The 19,623-nt window shown below is 39.1% G+C and overlaps 1 protein-coding gene across 1 annotated transcript in view; it reads right to left on the reverse strand.

Moving 5' to 3' along the window:
• Positions 1–15,668, reverse strand: part of SLC1A3 (solute carrier family 1 member 3) — a 219,880-nt gene extending 204,212 nt beyond the window's left edge. Inside the window, exons 1-2 of the mRNA XM_033932783.1 lie at positions 15,545–15,668; positions 10,508–10,789 (exon numbers count right to left, since the gene is read on the reverse strand). Coding sequence (XP_033788674.1) covers positions 10,508–10,688 — 181 coding nt within the window. The 5' untranslated portion in view covers positions 10,689–10,789; positions 15,545–15,668. The remainder of the gene's footprint in view (positions 1–10,507; positions 10,790–15,544) is intronic.
• Positions 15,669–19,623: the final 3,955 nt, after the last annotated feature.

Consider the following 19,623-nt stretch of genomic DNA (forward strand, 5'->3'; position numbering starts at 1 on the left):
ACCACTACTTGCACCTATGTATCTGCAGGATACACAGATTTCAAGGAAACATGGTGCGGGAAGATTTTTAAAATGTATGTGTACCGTACTCCTCATTTTACAAAGGGAATATACATATCATATTTCAAAAATTGTCCCCATTGGCATTTACACCTTGTTTGGACTTGTGGATTTGAGGAGAGAGTGAGAGAGCAACTGTGCTTACTCCTCCAGGCCCCCCTGCCCCCACTTTAAATGGTTAAAGTAATGAGACTTCAAACTGAGCTGCTTAGCTAGCTCCTTTTATACACATATTTTGACATAATTGGGTGACTTATAGTGTGAGTTGTAGAATTGCCACATACCATCTTGAACGAAGTTGCTCTTATTTTGCATGCTTTTTTGTAAAACTAGTCTTTAAGCCCATTACATTAACGGGTGCTAGAATAGATGTGTGTGTCTTTCTTCTTTCTTTCTCTCTCTCTCCTTGGCTGCTCTGCCTGTCTTTCTTTCTTTCTTTCTGTCTTTCCTTGGCTGTCCACCACCACCCCTTCCCTGCTCTCCCTGTCCAGCAGTAGCCCTTCTCCCTTCCTTTTACCTCCCCCCTGTCCAGCAGCACCCCTTCCCTGCTCCCCCCTGTCCAGCAGTAGCCCTTCTCCCTTCATTTTACCTTTTACCCGTTTTTTGTGGTGGTCTGCAGTGGTTTTGGGGTCGCAGCGTCGTGGAAGAAAGGCAATGTTTAAATCGCCGCTGGCTCCTATTGATGGGGAAACTGCCGCACGCTCTACTGCGCATGCAGAAACTGCCAAACGAAACAGTCGCACTCTCCTTCTTCTGCCTCCTTCTGTCCCACGCACCGCAAGCCATCCCACGCGCCTCAAATTGAATTCGGCACAGAGGCACACATCACGGCGGCAGGGATCACACCGTTTCATCTGCGCATGCGCGGTTAATAGTTTTATTAGATTAGATGGCGCTCTATATGCTGGGAAGTACACGTGTACTCCTGCATGTCCTTATACATTTACAAGGGGCTGCTAAAACTTTCTCAGCCCAACCAAGAAGAGAACGGTGTGCAGCCTTGAAACTTAAAAGTTATTCTGCGCTTTTCTTGACACTTTTTCATTTTAATGATATGAAATGAAATGAAAAGTGTCTAGAAAAGTGTGAAATAACTTGTAAGTTTCAAAGCTCCACACCATTCTCATCTTGGTTGGGCTGAGAACTTTTCATCAGCCCCTCGTATTACAAAAGGCTCTGCATTCAATGAGTTTTTTGTAAGCATTCTGATTTAGATGATTTTGTCTGACATTCTGGGCAAAATAGGGTTTAAAGAGTATTTGACATTCTCAAATGATGCCAATATTGATCAGATATGATTTTTTTAAAAACTTTTATGCTAGTATTTAGTTACACATTTCAGGAGATACTGATGAACTACTCAACTGAATAAACATTCGAAGCAAGGTTTCAGTAAACATTCTGTACTTAGGGAGGCATTACAAATGTTTTAAAGTGATAGAAATATGCTGGCTTCTTAAAACTATGAAAATTTCCCCCTAAAAGAGAGAAAATCTAAAGTTTTCTAGAAAAACCCTAGAAAATGATGTTAATATTGCCATTGCCTTTTATGATTCTATTGACCTACTGAAGTTATTTGAGATGGAAATGAACTTCAGTGTGTTATTTTAAAAAATATACAGTTCTTATATTTAACTTATAAATATGAGGAAATGAATGCTGACATGCGGGGGCATAATAAGATATTCAAATTAGTTTGGGGTCCATTGATGTCTTTTGTAAATTTGCTATAGTTGTCCTTTATTTTTATTTTCCATTGGTTTTCATCCACACATCCAGGAGGGAGGGAGCGGGAGGGGGGCATATCTTTTGTTTTGGTATTATTCCTGATGGTAATGATGGATGGGGAGGGAATTTTTATCTTTTGTATAGATACTGATTAATTATAAGTGCTTATTTGATTATTATTATTTGTATGTAAATTGTATTGCACTTTTTGTTGGCATTAAAAACTAAATAAAGTTAAAAAAAGAAAAAAAGGATAAAACAAACAGGAAGTAACAGGTAATACAAGAATGCAGATCTATCAATAATTTTGTAGTTCCTTTCTTTTATGTTAGATTTTAAATTGTACGAGGGGCTGCTGAAAAGTTCTCAGCCCAACCAACAAAGTTGGGGCAGTCTCCATCGAGGGCTATGCACTTAGTCCAGTGATTTTCCACTTTTTTTCGTTCTGTATCTTTCCGATGGAACAAATAAAGTAGAAAATCACTGACTAAGTGCATAGCCCTCAATGGAGACTGCCCCAACTTTGTTGGTTGGGCTGAGAGCTTTTCAGTGGCCCCTCGTAAACTGCTTTGATCTGCAACAGGGCAGTTAAAGGCAGTATAGAAAATACCCCCAAATAAATAACTGTGGGCTCCTTTTACAAAGCAGCGTTAGAAGTTTCCACCACATGCCGGCGAAGTAAATGCTCTGACGCTCAAAGGAATTCTATGAATTCTGAAGCATTTATGCATTACACTTTCCATTTTATAGTTATGGACATTAATATAGATAATGCCATAAAAACAAAAAAATGAACCGCCCGCAGGCTGCAAAAGAAAATAAATCAATCCATTGCTATGAAATGCAATGTTGTGTGGTCCAGATTTTGCAAAAACATTGGATTATTCTAGTTTGTCAAACAGCTGCAATTTTCTTTTTTGATCTTTTGTCTCTGAAATAGAGTCAATAACAGTTTTAAGACATTTATATCTCTTTAATTGCTACTCATACCAGGGAAATACTTATGAGGGTGGTTTGAAAAGTTTGGTAAAAAAGCAAGTTAAACAACGTAGTCTCCATTGAGGGCTATATAATTAGTCCAGCGAGTTTCCAGTTTTTCTGTATAGTATGAAAAATAGCTTACAACAAAACTGTAAACTTGCTGGACTAAGGGCCATGCTTTATAAATGGTGCCCCAAGTTAGGTGGTAGTAGGCGCCATACCCCTACCTAACTTAACTATTTTAATTGGCTTTAATTGGCTGAATCATTTAAAACCAGTTAGAAACTCATTGAAAAGAAAGTAGGCATCGGGACGCATCTACACCGGGACATATAATGTTGTCTTATGCCTAAATGGGCGTGGTTAGGGGTGGAGCAGGACTTAGGCATCGTTAGGTGCGATTCACTAATGAACACAGACACTTGTAATGTAGGCCAGTAAAACCCATTGCAGATGCCTAAGTTTTCTGGTAGGCGCTGTTAGCCGCAATTCTGTAAATGTATAGTTCTTAATGGTGCAACAAAGAAAAATGGGGAGACCTGATGATCCACAGTGATAACAATCCACCAATGAAAACAAAAACTGTGGATACAGATGTTCTGGAGATAATTTATTAAACACTGACATATAAAACCATGAAAATTCAATTAAAAAAGTACAATGCTAAAAAAATCTAGTGATAAAAATCCACCCAGACCCTACACGGTCCGTGTTTCAGCAAACACGCCTTCCTCAGTGGTCCAATGGTTTGCAAACTCACATATAAAGAATTGGACTGAAAACAGTCTATTGTCTTTAAACATGTGAGTAAAGAACACTGCAGACAAGCTGAAGTAGCAAAAAAAATGGTGACCATGTTGTTTAACTTGCTTTTTACCCTCCCTCCTTTTACAAAACCACCGAAGCATTTTTTTAGAGTAAGACGGTGCGCTGAATGCTCTACACTGCTCCTGACGCTCATAGGAACTCTATGGGCTCCTTTTACAAAAGTGCGCTAGCGGTTTTAGAGTGCGCTTAGCCGCTACCGCCTCCTTTTAAGCAGGTGGTAATTTTTCAGCTAGCACACGCTATAGCGCACACTAATCCGGTGCGTGCACTAAAAACGCTAGCACACCTTTGTAAAAGGAGCCCTATGAGTGTCGAGAGCAGCGTAGAGCATTCAGCGTCCAGCCTGCGCTAAAAAATGCTTTTGCGGTTTTGTGAAAGAGGGGGGGGGGTGGGTTACCAAACTTTTCAAACCACCTTTGTATATAGGTGAACTTTTGTGCATGAAGTTTAGTACTTTTCTGTACCATATTTGCAGCCAGCCATCGATACAATGCCATATTCTGCTAATCAAACCAATTCTGTAAAAAAAAAAAAGTTAGGAAATTTGTCTTGATTTGTTTTCTTTTGATCAATTAAAAAATGTTTTGCTTTTTTTCCCTACTTTTGGTTTTTGGTTTTTTTTTGTTGTTGTTATTTAGGTGCCAAACAAGGGGATTGGTAAATTTAAAAAAGTCAAATATATAGTACATACCCTTGAAAAGCCATGTGAAATTAGTAGAACTTTGTATATGTATGCTGATTGTTGACATTGCTATTATTGAAAGAAAAATTTAAAAAAATCTGCAAATTGGAAGGATTTCTCCGTTTCCTACAATGAATGGTGGAATACAGTTTGTTTGCAAGCACACTATGAAATATAAGTGAAGAAAAGTTACTTAGTAAGTTCAAAAGGTCTCCTGAAAAGCTGGCTTTTTAAGGACGCCTTTAACTGAGTTATTTGAATTCTATATACTCAGGATACTCTTTAGCGGAATAATAATGCTGTTAAGTGAAAATTGAGTGGGTAACCTTTTCCCATCCTATTGTTTCATGACCTATGCCCTGTTTATTTTGTTTACAAATTGTATTTAATCCTTTTTTTTTTTTCTTTTTTTCCTTGTTGTGTTTGGTTGGTCAAAAGTTGTATTAACTGTCTGGTTTAATCAATGTGTTTTTCTTTTTTACCCCGATTTTATCGTTATTTGTAAATCGCATTGGATTATGATTTTGCGATCAAATCAAATTTTTAAATAAACTTGAAACTTGAGTTGCAGCAGAATGAAAAAGTTCAATTTAAAGATTTGAAAAAATGTGGGCCCCACTGATCCATAACATAGGACTGTCTCGCCCAGATGCAGTTTCCAGTGAGCTAGACTAATATGTTATATCACACCACCTTGTGACTAAATAAATATTTCAGTCTTGAGCTGTGTCAAAGATATGCTATAGTTCTTCACAATATACTCTTGTGGCTTAAGACACTCTGAAGCTTGTGATAATTCTCTCTTCTTTTACACATGTCTGACAAGTTTATTTGGTTATAGGATACGTTCCACTTTTGTTATTGTTACTTTGTTAGTTATTGACCGCATGTAACTGCATTATGTTATGTATTTGTATCTGAAATTGGTCAATGACTTACCCCCCTCTTCTACGAAACCGCGCTAGCGGTTTTTATCGCAGAGAGCCATGCTGAATGACCCGCGCTGCTCCCGATGCTCATAGAAACTCAATGAGTTGTTGGGAGCAGCGCTGGCCATTTAGAGTGTCTCTCTGTGATAAAAACTGCTAGGGGGTTAATGTATGTTCAAAAATTTTAATAAAGACGATTGAACTCAAAAAAGAAAGTGATAAAATGTGAACTATAAATGCTTTAGAAATGTTTTAATTTAAACAATCTCTTTCGGGAATGAGGATCATAAAAAGTGGCGTTTTAAACTGATATCAGTGGGAGAAAAAATAGGAAAACATAATGACAAATAAAAGCTTTTCCTTTAGAGATTTGTATGAGAAATACTGTAAATGTTATTTTGTAATGTACGATCCAGAGGGAATAAGACCTGTGAGATCACCATGTGTGCACATGTGTGTCAGTGTGTTTCTGTCCTAAACATAGAAACACAGAAAATGGCTGCAGATAATTAGGAAAAAAACCATATGGCTTATCTAGTCATCCTATCCACACCATCTATTTAGTTGTACAATCCCTCCCTCTAGTTTAGAGATCCTCTGTATTTGCCATACAAGGGGGTGCTGAAATGTTCTCAACCCATCCATGAAGAGAATGACGTGAATATGGTTTGATCAATGATTTGAAACAATGTCAAAAAAACATAGAATTTCGTTTCTGCAAATTGGCACTTAACAAAATAAGATAACACTTTTTTCAGCTACAGTGGCAAAATAACACCCAGAATTTAGGAAGTTGGTTGGTTGATTGGGCTGATTGTAAAAACCGCTTCGATAACCTTGATAGGCGGTATATAAAATCCTAATAAACTTGAAACTTGAACTTGAAACTGAGAAATTTTCAGAATCCCCTTATATGCTTTCTTGAAGTTAGATACTGTCTTCATCTTCAAAAACATTTGTATTTGATATCTTATCAACATCATATTTCTGGTATATGTCAGTGAAGTCAAGGAAATTTTGAGAGGAACATTTTGCTTTGCATGCACAACAGGGATGCATATTCCATTTAAAAGATATGCAAAATGTTATTTTTAACCTGGAGCAACAGGAAAAAAAAATTTTACTCCCCGCCCCTTTTATGAAGCCACTTTAGGGTTTTTTTTCGTCGGCCATAGGAATTCTATGAGCGTTGGAGCTTTTACCGCTGCAACCGGTGATTAAAACCCTAACACGGCTTCATAAAAGGGGGGGGGGTTAGTTTTTTCTTTCCCATGTTATAAATAGTGGGCACTCTCTATGAAAGATGCACATTATCCACTAGTTTCTATAAAGTTATACACCAAAATTTCTGACTAGTGCACAAATTTGTGTGTGCAAGTTATAGAATTGTGCCGGCTGCATGTGTAACTTAATTGTTAAATTAGGTGCCAATTGGCCTTAAGTACCAATAACAACTCTTAAATGGCATTAGTTGACACCAATTTGTAGTTAAGTGTGTAATTGTAGGTAGGGGCTACTCCATCAACTTAGATATTCAGACGGGGGGGCAGGTAGCCCAGCTAACTCCCATAGTTGGTGCTGACCCCATATATTCAAGGCTGGGCCGTTTTCCAAGTTTTATTAATTATTTTTATACTGCCTATCAATGGAGGTTGTCTAAGTGGTTTTACATTCAGGCACTCGAGCATTTTTCTCTAACTGTCCAGGCGGGCTCACAATCTATCTAACGTACCTAGGGCAATGGAGGATTGAGTGACTTGGCCAGGGTTACCGGGAACAGCATGGGGTTTGAACCCACAGCTAGTGCATTCACAGTAGCACTTAGGCCTGGACTCTACAGATGGCGCCATTATTGGCAGCCATCTAAAAAAATGGCTGCCAATCACGCAATGGCGCCTGTTGTAGAATCGCAGCTATGTGAAAAGTAGGCACCAGAAATGTAGGCCAGGGTTTTAAATACAAGCAAACAAATCCAACTGAACTGCAGTGAACAACGAACAAAAGAAAAGACTGCAGGAGTGATGTACAAGATGCCAAGTCTTTAATCAACAAACATAGATATAAATATAAAACAGTTTGTATGCAAAATATGGTCCAAGAAGGTTGGTGAACCGGGACCCAACACGGTCTGTGTTTTGAAGAAACAATTCTTCCTCAGGGGTCCTAAGAAATATCACAACTAGGATAACAATGGATAACAATTGGAAAAGGTTAAAAAGAAAGTATGGATCATTGTATGGACAACTAAGCAAGCTGGGTAGGCTCCTTCACATAAACAAAAGCGAAAGGTTTTAAAGGCATACATTTCCAGTGCTTACCTTTCATGAGAATCATGCCTTATGATGCCTAAGGTCACTTCTGGCATTAACCATGCCTACAGTGGTCTTAGGTGTCATAAGGTGCTTACGTAGGTGGGACAAGGATGTTGCTTTTGGAAGCACCTGCAGATACCTCCATTTATTCTTTAACAACGTAATTGATTTTTAATCGGCGCACTGTAGGCATCTACCGCCTCCTAACTTAAAGTGTCATTATTAGAATCAGGCTCTTAGCGTCTCCTATTTAGGAGGTGGCAAATGCTCCCAATAGGAGGCATTAAGACCCTGATTCTATAAAAGACACCTGCAGTTAAGCGTCTAGATTGGCACGCCTAGCTGATCTAGGTGCCTAACTTAATTTTTTTCAATTGCCTTAATCAACACCGATGATTGAAAGCACCATTAAAAACCAATTAAAATACCATTAATTAGCCAGTAGGCGCCTTCCAGCAAGTAGGAACAATTAATGGCATATTTGGGGTGGATTTGGGGTGTGGTTTCACTTAAGTGCCCTCATTTAGGCCAAGAAAACCCTACCGGTGCTTAGGCACAGCTCGGTGCGATTCTATAAAAGGCGCCTAGTGGATGATTGACAACTGTTCTCAATGGCGTCCAGGAGCTAGGTGCCGTATATAGGCATAAGTGCTTCCAAGATATTTTTGCAAGTCCTGGAAAAGTTAGCATGGGACCTAAAAAACTAAAACGGATTTTTTTAAAAAACCCTTTTTGGGATATAGTAAAAGAGGGCTTAGGGTGCACTAAGGGTGGATTCTGCAAATAGTGCCTAAATCGGCAGGCACCTAGAAAAAAAAAGTGCCAGCCTCGTATCAATCACCCTTAGGTGCAATTTACAGAATCATGCCTAATACTGCCTATCAAAACGTTTAGGTGCTAGTAATGTAGGCCAGGGATTTACTGGCCTACATTACCAGCACCTAAGTTCTTTAGAGAATTGCACCTAGTGGTGACTATGTCTGTCTCTACCCCTATCAAAAAGCCTACTGGGTCAAAATATATATATAACGCCGTCCCCCAAAAGGCAGAACCAAACAACTAACAAAACAAGGAGAACTTCATGTGTAAAATAACTTTCAACCATAGAGGTGCTCAGAATCTTGAAAAAGGTGGTGAAAGCACAAACCGGGGACAAGCCCCTGTAAGTGTTTCAATGCTCTATCATCGCTACACTACTAGATCCATTCGGGTTAGGATAACGGAACATCTCAGCAAGATTCGTCGGGGAGATATGGGAGCTCCATTTACGTAACATTGGCAAGCACTATTTCACACTCTGGATGAATTGAAGTTTGTAGTGTTGGAAGCCCCTACAATGAGAAGAGGTGGGAATAAGCAAGCCTTATTATGGAAACGGGAACAAGCATGGATCTTCCACTGGCAGACTGTCAGTCCAGGGGGTTTGAATCGAGAAGTGGAATGGTGGGCGTTTCTACACTAAGATTGACAGATTCAACAGTATATCTTCTGGGAGTTCAGGTGATAGTCACATTACCAGGAAGTGATGTAATTAAGGGTGAAGAGGAAGGTAACCGCCGGCAGCGATGGGAGTTAAGTAAATATACAGGCTTTTGAATAAATATGTATTAAGTGCGTGTTATTTTTGTTTTGGTAGGGAGAAGTTACTCTGTTACTGATCCAGCTTACGGGGGCTCTCCGAAGAAGCCAACGGCAAAACGCGTTAGAGCCCACTGGAGTGAGACTGCTTCCTATCCACCCGCGCAAGTTAAGTTTAAGTTTTTTCAAACAATAGAAGCGTTACAGACACTATTGATCACAGAATATTGTTATCACAGTTAATTTTTGCTTCACAAGTCTTTTAAAGAATTCTTTCTACCAACAAAGATGATGCGATGATAGAGCATTGAAACACTTACAGGGGCTTGTCCCCAGTTTGTGCTTTCACCATCTTTTTCAAGGTTCTGAGCACCTCTATGGTTGAAAGTTCTGTTACACATGAAGTTCTCCTTGTTTTGTTAGTTGTTTGTCTCTACCCCTAAACATGCCCACTTAGGTGTTAGGCGCCATGTGATAGGCACATACCTTTTATAGAATCGGGTAGGCACCTATCGGCCAATTAATTTTTTTTTATTTTTTTTTTCCAATTATGAGGTTGTTAAAGCTCACAATTGAATCTATTAAGGTGGTTTGGGTAATTAAGGTCTCCTTTTATGAAGCTGTGTTAAGATTTTTTTTTCGCAATGTCACTGCAATTCTATGAGCGTCAGAGCTTTTACCACAATGGCTTGCGATAAAAAACCTTAACGCAGCTTCATAAAAGGGGGCCTAAGGTAGGTGCCTAAATTGGCGCCTAACAGCACTTAACTTAGGGCCAGATTCTGTAAGAGGTGCCTAAAGTCCATATTTTGCTGTGGATTAATAAATGGGCCTTTTTTGTTTATTGGAGTAGAGACACGGCCAAATAGAGCAGTGGCCTGAGATTCAAGGCAACCAGCGCTCTAATCCCACTGAGGCTCCTTGTGACCATGGGCAAGTCAGGATACCCTCCATTGCCTCAGATACAAACTCAATTATAAGCTCTCTGGGAATAGGAAATACTTCACTACCTAAATGTAACTCACCTTGAGCTATCGATGAAATGTTGTACATATTTGGACATTGCATTGCCATTACAATATATACCAAAAAAAAAAAAAAGCAGAAGACACAACTTCATTCTCTTTTTGTTGTCTTTTATATTTGATTTTTTTTTTTTAAGATGACTGAGCCCATAAAATTGCTGATCATGCAAATCCTTGAATAGTTCTTTTCTGTAACAGAAGAAATGACCATTTTGACCTGCACTTGAATGGTACTTTAAAAGTAACAGGTTTAAAAAGCCGACATTTTTTGATGTGTTCTAAACACTTACTGTGAAAACCATCTGCTACGGAATGTTGTTTTTGACTTGAAAGCACTCGGAACTGAAGCGATGAATGAACAGAGTTATTAATCAAATCACTCACCAACAATGACAGCAGTGATGGTAAAGAGGACAAAGCCATTTCGCAAAAGGAATGCTTTTACATCTTCTCTTGTGATGTTTTCTACCCTCTTCTTGGCCATAAGAGTACGTTTCCGGACTCCTTGCTGAATGCGCTCCATCCTGTTTCCTGATCTTGGATCTTCTCTGTTGCTGTTGGTCATTTAAGTTTTCAAAGAGGCTTTTCTCCTTCTTTAGATACAACTAATGGTAAAATCTCCCCCAGAAATGCTGAGATCTTGGCGAGAGGGTGAAGAGAGCACAGCTAAAACACAAGAAATACAAGATTCCAAGCTGTGTTAGTAACCAGGAAGGATTTATCCATTGCATTCATATTGTACATTCAGGCTAACAGTCTATGTCAGTGTATCGCAAACAGTGTGCCATGGCGAGATTCCGGGTGTGCTGTGAGATGCCGCGAGGAGGAGAGGCGCCGGCACTGGATGACTGCTTACAAGACATGCCTCTCGCGGCGAGAGGCATGTCCTATAGGCAGTCAGCAGGCGCCAGAATCTCTCCTCCTTTCTGAACCTCTCCTCCAGCACCCCTCCACCAGCATAGTACTAGCAGGCTCTGCGCATGCACAGACATTGATGTGATGATGTCACACAAGCATGTGATGTCATCATGTCAACGTCCACACATTTCTGGATGTCCTCCAGCCGCGGCTCTGAGTTTAGTGTGCTGCGGCTTCAGAAAGTCTGCAGGACACTGATCTATAGGGTAAGTTTATACATGTACAGGTTATATATAGAGGGATAGATTCTGTAATTGGGTGCCTAAAAAGATAGGCACCTATAGTTAGGCACTTATTTCATGTCAATCACACTTAGACACAATTCTGTAATGGACAGCTAACTAAAACTTAGGTGCTTACAATGTAGGCCAGGGTTTTTAAAGCCTACATTATAAACACTTAAGTACTTTAGAGAATCATGCCTAATGGCACTTAAGTTCTTCTCTGCCCCTAAACATGCCTATTTTGGAGTTAGGTGCTAGTTTATGTAGAATCATGTCTAATAAGATAGGCACCTATCAACCAATTAATTTGTATATTTTTTCAATTACGAGCTTATTTTAATTTTAATTGTTTTCAATTATGAGCTTATTTTGCGTCTATCTTTAGGCGCCTTCTATAGAATTTCCCCTAAAATGTCTTTTATAAAATTACCTCATGTGTACAAGTTCTTGCAATGACAAGAACATGTACACCTGTACATAAACTCTGTTGTAGGGGTGTTCAGAGGTTGATGTTAGGCAGACCCAGAAGCGATTGCAATTTATGTGCAATCTTTATAAAAACATGTGCTTCTGAGGTACAATTTCATAGATATATGAACACCAAGCTGGTGACCTGCTATAAAATTACGCTCCACATATATTCTGTGCTGACTGCAATACTCGGATTAGATCAGGGGCCTCCTGTGTTGTGCGCCTGAAATACTTATCAAAATGTAAGGTTTTATAAGCTTAGCACATAAGCACATATGAATAAATAAATAAAATCTCGCCCCCTTCTTTTCTGACACTAACCCCCTCGTTTACAAAGCTGCGCTAAGATTTTTAGCGCACGCTAAACACGCACTAAACGCTAACGCGTGCATGTTATCCCATGGACACATTAGCGGTTAGCGCACACGTTGATTTAGCGTGCGCTAAATCCGCGCTAAAACGCTTAGCGCTCCTTTGCCAAAAGAGGGCCTAAAGCTTCCTTGAAAGAAAGCAGGTCATGTATGTCTCCATGGGTGCCTGCCTCATTTTCTTTTCCCTCTGCCCTTCTTTATCTATCTTGTTCACCTTTATATGTGCAATTGATGCTCAATTGCTTCCTAATTTCCTGTATTTTTATTTTACTCTTCTCTTGAGATTCTTGCACTATTTGCATTTTCTGCTCTCACTGTATTCACAGTGTTACCATTACATTTTGGCTGGGCTCCTTATCCCTCCAGGATGAACTGCTAGCATTCTAAGAGTAAACTAAACTATAAACTCCTTTACGTTTTCAGTGTGATTCACTCTCTCACTAGTTCACAGTTTGTGACTTATTTATTGTTATTAATTCTGCACAGTTGATTTTGCACACTAGGGACGCCCGATGATGGTGTGCAGGCGGGGTGATTCACCTCCGTCTTTGTAGTGGAAGCGCTGGAGTTTGTTCTCCCGTCGCTAATAACCTCACACTGAGAGCGTCCTTATTCCTCAATTGACATTTGGTATTTGTGTGGTTTGGTTTGTTAGTAGTGATTAGCTGATAAACACACTCATAGAGTCCTTACTGACATCTTTTGCCTTCTTTTTTGTATCTTTTTAAGCATTCTAAGAGTAGCACATGGAAATCCTTATGAAATAGGGAGAGCACCGCTGGTCTAATTTAGAGCCCAGCAATCTCCTGCGAAAACATTAAGCCGACTGTGAAAGAGTTAACCATCTTCTTAGAACAGATAGTTACCTCAAACAGTTTTGGGTTACCTGTCCCTAATTATATAAAATTTTATTTTGTATAGGATGCTTTTCAGCTACTGTATGTGTCAAAGTACAGTAAGAGATTCTGCATTACACACCATAACTGGTAAAGTGAAATATGAGTTCTAATTCATCTGTTCATCTTCTTTCTTTTTAAATCAATTTTATAGTACTACTAGATCAGGGGTGTCAAAGTCCCTCCTCGAGGGCCACAATCCAGTTGGGTTTTCAGAATTTCCCCAATGAATATGCATGAGATCTTTTAGCATTCAATGAAAGCAGTGCATGAAAATAGATCTCATACATATTCATTGGGGAAATCCTGAAAACCCGACTGGATTGAGGCCCTCGAGGAGGGACTTTGACACCCCTGTACTAGATGTACACAGTGTTGTACCCATTATATGCAGGTATTTTCTCTCTCCCTAGTGGGCTCACAATCTGTTGGTTGGTTTTGTTTTTTTTGTACCTGGAGTAAAGGAGTGTTAAGTGACTTGCTCAGGGTCACAAAGAACTGTAGAGTGAATTGAACCCAGTTCCCTAGTATCAAAGTCCATTGCATTAACCATTAGAAAACCTTCTACTCTCTCTCTCTCTTTCTCTCTCTCTCTCTCTCTTTCTCTCTCTCTCTCTCTCTCTATATATATATAATATCAGGTTTTTCTTTTTCTCTTCTCTTTTGGCTTTTTCAGCTCTGCTTTTAAAATACTAAATACTTTGGGGACTCTTACAAACCAAACATGTGAACCACTTTCTGGTACATTTAGAAAAATGATTGATTCTATGAAAATTTATAAAAGGGTTTTTCCCTATGCTGAGTTATTTTACTCTACTTTTGGATTCTAAACGCCATTTTTGAAACTGTATTAATAACTATTATTGTTCCTTTTTTGCTGTTTGTGCTACATTTAGAAAAAAGCCATTCTAATAATTCCAAGTTATGATAAGGTATACTTAAGCATATTTAAATCCTTTAGCCTACTGTACAATATTTAAATGTTGTAAGCATGCATCACGCACAAGCGTGCATGCCCCCTCCCCTCCAGAAACCCCTAATAGCCTGTAGCGAAGAAGAGCCCATTGGTGTGCGTCAAAGATCGGTCAGGATTGTATTTAAATCACTTGTAATTTTTTTCATGTTCAGAGAATAGCAATACAATAAATGGTTTCAGTTTTGGAAAAGAGATTATGATACTGTAAGATCTAAAATCAAAGCCAGTGAGGAACATATCTCAGTTTTCTGGTAATTAACACTAATGACTTGCTTTTGTTTACTATTACTGAAGATAAGGGTGTTTTAAAGGGTTACAAACATTCAAATGAGACTAGCTACACATTTTTTGCTGATTTCTCATTAAAAAATCATTTAGGGCTCCTTTTACGAAGGTGCGCTAGCGTTTTTAGCGCACATACCGGATTAGCATGCGCTAGCCGAAAAACTACCACCTGCTCAAGAGGAGGTGGTAGCGGCTAGCACGTGCGGCATTTTAGCGCACGCTATTCCGCGCATTAAGGCCCTAACGCACCTTTGTAAAAGGAGCCCTTAATTTGCAAGTATTTCATCAAGGCAACAATCACTTGATTTTCATAGTATACGTGAAAGAATTAACCACCTGTTCAGCAATAAGAACATAAGAATTGCCATACTGGGACAGACCAAAGGTCCATCAAGCTCAGAATCCTGAGTGACCAACTCAGGTCCCAAGAACCTAGCTAGATCCCAAGTAGCAAAACAGATTTTATGCTGCTTATCCTAGGAATTAGCAGTGAATTTCCCCAAGCCATATCAATAATGGCCTATGGACTTCTCATTTAGGAAATTATTCAAACCTTTTTTTAAACTCTGCTACGCTAACTGACCACCACATTCTTTGGCAACAAATTTCAGAGTTTAATTACACGTTGTCTGAAGAAATATTTTCTCCGGTTTGTTTTAAATTAACTACTTAGTAGCTTCATAGCATGCCCCCTAGTCCTAGTATTTTTGGAAAGCGTGATGTGATTCGCATCTACCTTTTCCACTCTACTCATATATTGTATAGACCTCTATCATATCACGCCTGAGCCATCTCTTTTCCAAGCTGAAGAGCCCTAGCCATATGCTGGCAACCAGCATAGAAACATGCTCTGGTTTTCATCCCAAAATTAACTGATCCAGACAAAATGTCACAACACACAATAGAACCTCCTTTAAGCTAGTTCTATTAGGTATCAGATTCAAGTGTGGTGCTTTAGAATACAGAACAGTAAAAGCAATAATTATAATGACATTATTAGTTAAGAGTCAGAGATTTTTTTGCCAAGTTAAAAGTTTAAAGTACCTTTTCATGGGAGCAGTTTATTTTTTTATCTGCTGTCTCTGAACTATAATTAAGTTTTAGTTCTTTTAACAAACAAAGATTTTTCCTTCTCCATCCAGGCACATCACTTGGTAAGATTAGCAGTAGAAACAAATCTGTTCTGAGACTAAGCCTCATATAAATGAACTGGATTGTATGTTTAAAATGCTAAACTATTTGTTCAAGACAAACCACATTGATGAGCCCATTAAACTGACCTTTCCAAGTTTCACAGCGTCCTGAACAGACTGGGGGGTGCTGAAAAGGTAAATTTCCCACCAGATACGAGCTGAGAACTGCGGAGAACAAGCGAAGAGGGCGCTGGCAATGGGCTTCTGATAATCTGCTCCACAATACTGCAAGCTGCTATCGGACTAAAGACAAGGGGAGGGAACTAGAACCAAACTCAGAAAAAAAAAAAAAAAACCCTGATTCACACCACAACTAGAGGCGAGAAGCAGAGCTTCTCTAGAATATTGATTAGTCCTGGCACTGGCAAAGCAGAACTTGCTGTCTTTGCCTCTTTAGACCACTTTCACGCTTTGTCAGTTCAGCTTCATTAGAAATGCTAAAATTAGGATCCAGGAAGGAGAGAAGAATAGTAGAGACAGCTTTCTTGATTAGAGGTTGTGGAAAAAAAAAGATTCAAAAGCAAATCAAAATTACATTACATACTGTAGTTCTTCTACTACCTGTTCCATAGGCAAAACATATGGCTACATTAGTAATCGTCCACTCCCCCCTCTCTTTTCCTGTCTTGTCCTTCACTTTTTCTGTCACCCATTCTCCCCAACGGATGATCAGGTTGAGGCCACTAACTGAAAAGATCCCAATGGTATTTATGACAAAAGGTATACTTTTACAAGTTTTAGAAAACAACCTGCCTATGCTAGAGTTACACCTAAGGTTTTATCAGTTTACATAAACACTGAATTCACAATTTTATAAATACCTGGTCCAGTGCATTAGGTGTGCTGAATGCTAGGGTATTCTCCCCATGCATGTGAGCCCTGCAGAAGGAATCCACTTCAGCTTTTCAATTCTTCCTCCTTCACCAAAGGACTCTACTTCCTCCTTCAGTTTTTCCTTCTGTAACTGAGCCAGGAGTCTTTCTTATATGCCCTGTATATTTCTTTTTTGTTTTCAGTGTTTTTCACTGTTTTTGGTGGCTTTCAGTGCTCAGAGCTCTGCGTGTGTGGAGGAGAAGCAGACTGGAGGTCTGCAACTGACAGGCCAAACCCTCTGTGATACCTGTTAGCCAGCCTGTAGAGACTTTTGTGGAGCTTGGGGTCTGAACCCCTAGAAGCTTTGCTCGCCTACTGGCTCACATGGGCTTGAATGTAGGCTGTTAGGCATCTGCGGGGGGCTCAGCAGGGCTCTTCAGCCTTGCAGGGTCCCCTAGGGTTCCCCTCTTTCCCCTACTTTGTTCAATATTTATCTAGCTTCTTTGTGAAATCTGCTGCAAAACTTAAAGTTTAAGTTTTTTTTTATTTATGCAGACGATATTACTATAGTCATCCAACTTACTAGTCTGTCTCCTGAATGTATTAATTTCCTTACATCCACTATAAATCAGATTGAACTTTGGATGACAGCTTTTAAATTGAAATGAAATAAGGAAAAAAACTAAATTTTTTCTAGCAACACCTAATGATAAGCTCAAAGAAACAATGATACAGGTGAATGGATTGGATTATAAGATAGAACAATCTATAAAAATATTGGGGGTAACGCTGGATAAATATCTTACATTGGAAAATCATACTAATTTTCTGACTACGAAATGTTTCTCGGTGCTCTGGAAGCTCCGTACCATTAAGAAGTACTTTGATGAAACCTCTTTTCGGCTGTTGGTGCAATCTTCCATTTTAAGTATTCTCGACTACTGTAATATCGTATATCTAGGGGCCCCTATGAAAATTTTAAAGAGATTGAGAGTAGTTCAAAATACTGCGGTCCGCCTTATTTACGGTCTAAAAAAATGGGAACATGTCACTCCTTTCTACCTGAAACTACACTGGTTGCCGGTGGAACTTAAGAGTGTTGTTCAAGTTTTCATGCATCTGTTATAGAGTAGCGTTCGGTCTGTCACCAGGTTACTCACTTTCTCACTTTTCTTGGAGTCATTCTAATAAAAACACATGGAGAGTGCAGTTATTTACATATCCCTCTGTATAATCTTGTCACTATAAGAAGTTCCTTGATAGAACCTTTTCTTTTCAGGCCACCAAATTGAATACATGGCTCAGTAAAATGATGTTAGAAGCTTCTTATTTAGATTTTAGGAAATAGTTAAAGACTTATTTATTTAATAAGTTGATATCTTAACATTTTTCTCTTAACTTCATTATGTTTTTATCACTTTTTATCTTTTTACCACTTGCATTTCTATCTATATGGCATGCCTTTTATTCTGATGTATTATTGAAATATATGTAGCTCCTTGTTGTATTTCACTAGGATATTTTGATGGAATTGTATGTAATGGTTCTTGTGTTGTGAGCCACTTAGAACCTCCCCGGTATGGCGACATACAAATAAATTATTATTATTATTATTATTCAGGGTGCTGGCTGTGTTTTCACCTCCCCTCTTTTCATGTCCACAGGCCTAAAGACTTCAGCATTGGAGGAACTGGTCTATTGAGGAAGTGATTTCTTTTCCCAAATCCAGCTACTTTTAGAGTTGAGGCAGGCTGCAGCATATTCACAGCACATGGCACACTGAGTAAGCTTGAAGACCAGCAGGGAGCCTGGTAGAGTTGTGTGAATGACCAGGAGAGTGAGCAACTGAGATAGGCCTCATGGAAAGAGGTTGAAAGACCAAGAGAGTCCTCAGGGCATGAGTCTGGGAAAAGACTGAGGGATTGGGAGAGTCCCCCTTCCAGCAATTCTTTACATAACATGTAATTAAACTCTGGAATTCGTTGCCAGAGAATGTGGTGAAATCAGTTAGCTTAGCAAATCTTTAAGAAAGATTTGGATAATTTTCTAAAAGAGAAGTCCATAGGCCATTATTGAGAATGCTTGGAGAAATTCACTGTTTATTCATAGGATAAGCAACAGAAAATCTATTTTACTACTTGGGATTTAGCTAGGTACTTGGGACCTGGGTAGGCCACTGTTAGAAACAGGATACTGGGCTTAAAAGACCTTCGGTCTGTCCCAGTATGGCAATTCTTATGTTCTATATATGGTGGCAAAAAAAAAATCAGTGCCAACCAGAATGGCACTTTGCGAAGTTTTATAAAAGGTACTCACCATATATAAGAACATAAGAACTGCCATCTCTGGATCAGACCCTAGGTCCTCAAGTCCGGTGATCCGCTCACGCGGAGACCCAGCCAGGTGTGACCTGGTAAAAACCTAGTCACCCGTATCCTTCTATGCGTCTTTCGAGGAGATGTGCATCTAACTTGCCCTTAAATCCTAGAACGGTGGGTTCCGCAGCAACCTCCACCAGGAGAGCGTTCCAGGTGTCCACAATATTGAATCATGTTTAATACCAGTATATGTGACTAACATTTAGGCATAACCATTTAGGTCAATGAAAACCAAGCCTAAGTTGTGTGTGGGATCAGGCATATTCTATAACAGTGCACCTAACTTTTAGGAATGCCCACAATCTGCCCATGTGCCTCCCCTGGCCATGCACTAGAATTTACTCTCATTGCTTTATAGAACGGTCTTAGAAAGTTGTGCGTGCAACTTCTAATTAGTACCAATTAGCATCAATTATTAGGAATTAATTGCCAATTATTGGTACTGATTGGTTTGCTAAACAATAAAGTTGCACATGCAAATCTGTGCTGCACAGATTTACGTGTACAACTTGGGTCACACTATACAGAATCCAGATCTGTCTGTGCAAAATTAGTATGCAACACTTTTTTGTGTAATGTGTTAAACGTCTGTTTTTGAATAATCATGAGAAACACAGCAACTGAACAGCGCTGCTTTGATATCCATTAGTTCTAAAAAAAAAAAAAAAAAAGCTTATGAAGTATTTGGATTTTGATTCATATGTTTTGTAATGAAACTAGTTTTGACTAGGTATAGTGATTACTATCATTGTTTTAGTATGATTTTTTTTCAATAAAAGTTTTACATGTGGTTTATTTTAACTTTATATGGTTACATTGTGGCCATAGTGATCAACCCAGGTCCCAAGTACCAGACAGAAACCCAAAAAGTAGCAACATTCCAAAGCTGAGAATGTGATGTCATAATGCTTCATTCCACTAATGCCTAAGAGCCAGCCTCATCAGTGATGTCACAATGGCTTCATTATCCTATAC

Source organism: Geotrypetes seraphini, chromosome 1 (assembly GCF_902459505.1).
Source record: "Geotrypetes seraphini chromosome 1, aGeoSer1.1, whole genome shotgun sequence".
In the NCBI taxonomy this organism is placed as follows: Eukaryota; Metazoa; Chordata; class Amphibia; order Gymnophiona; family Dermophiidae; genus Geotrypetes; species Geotrypetes seraphini.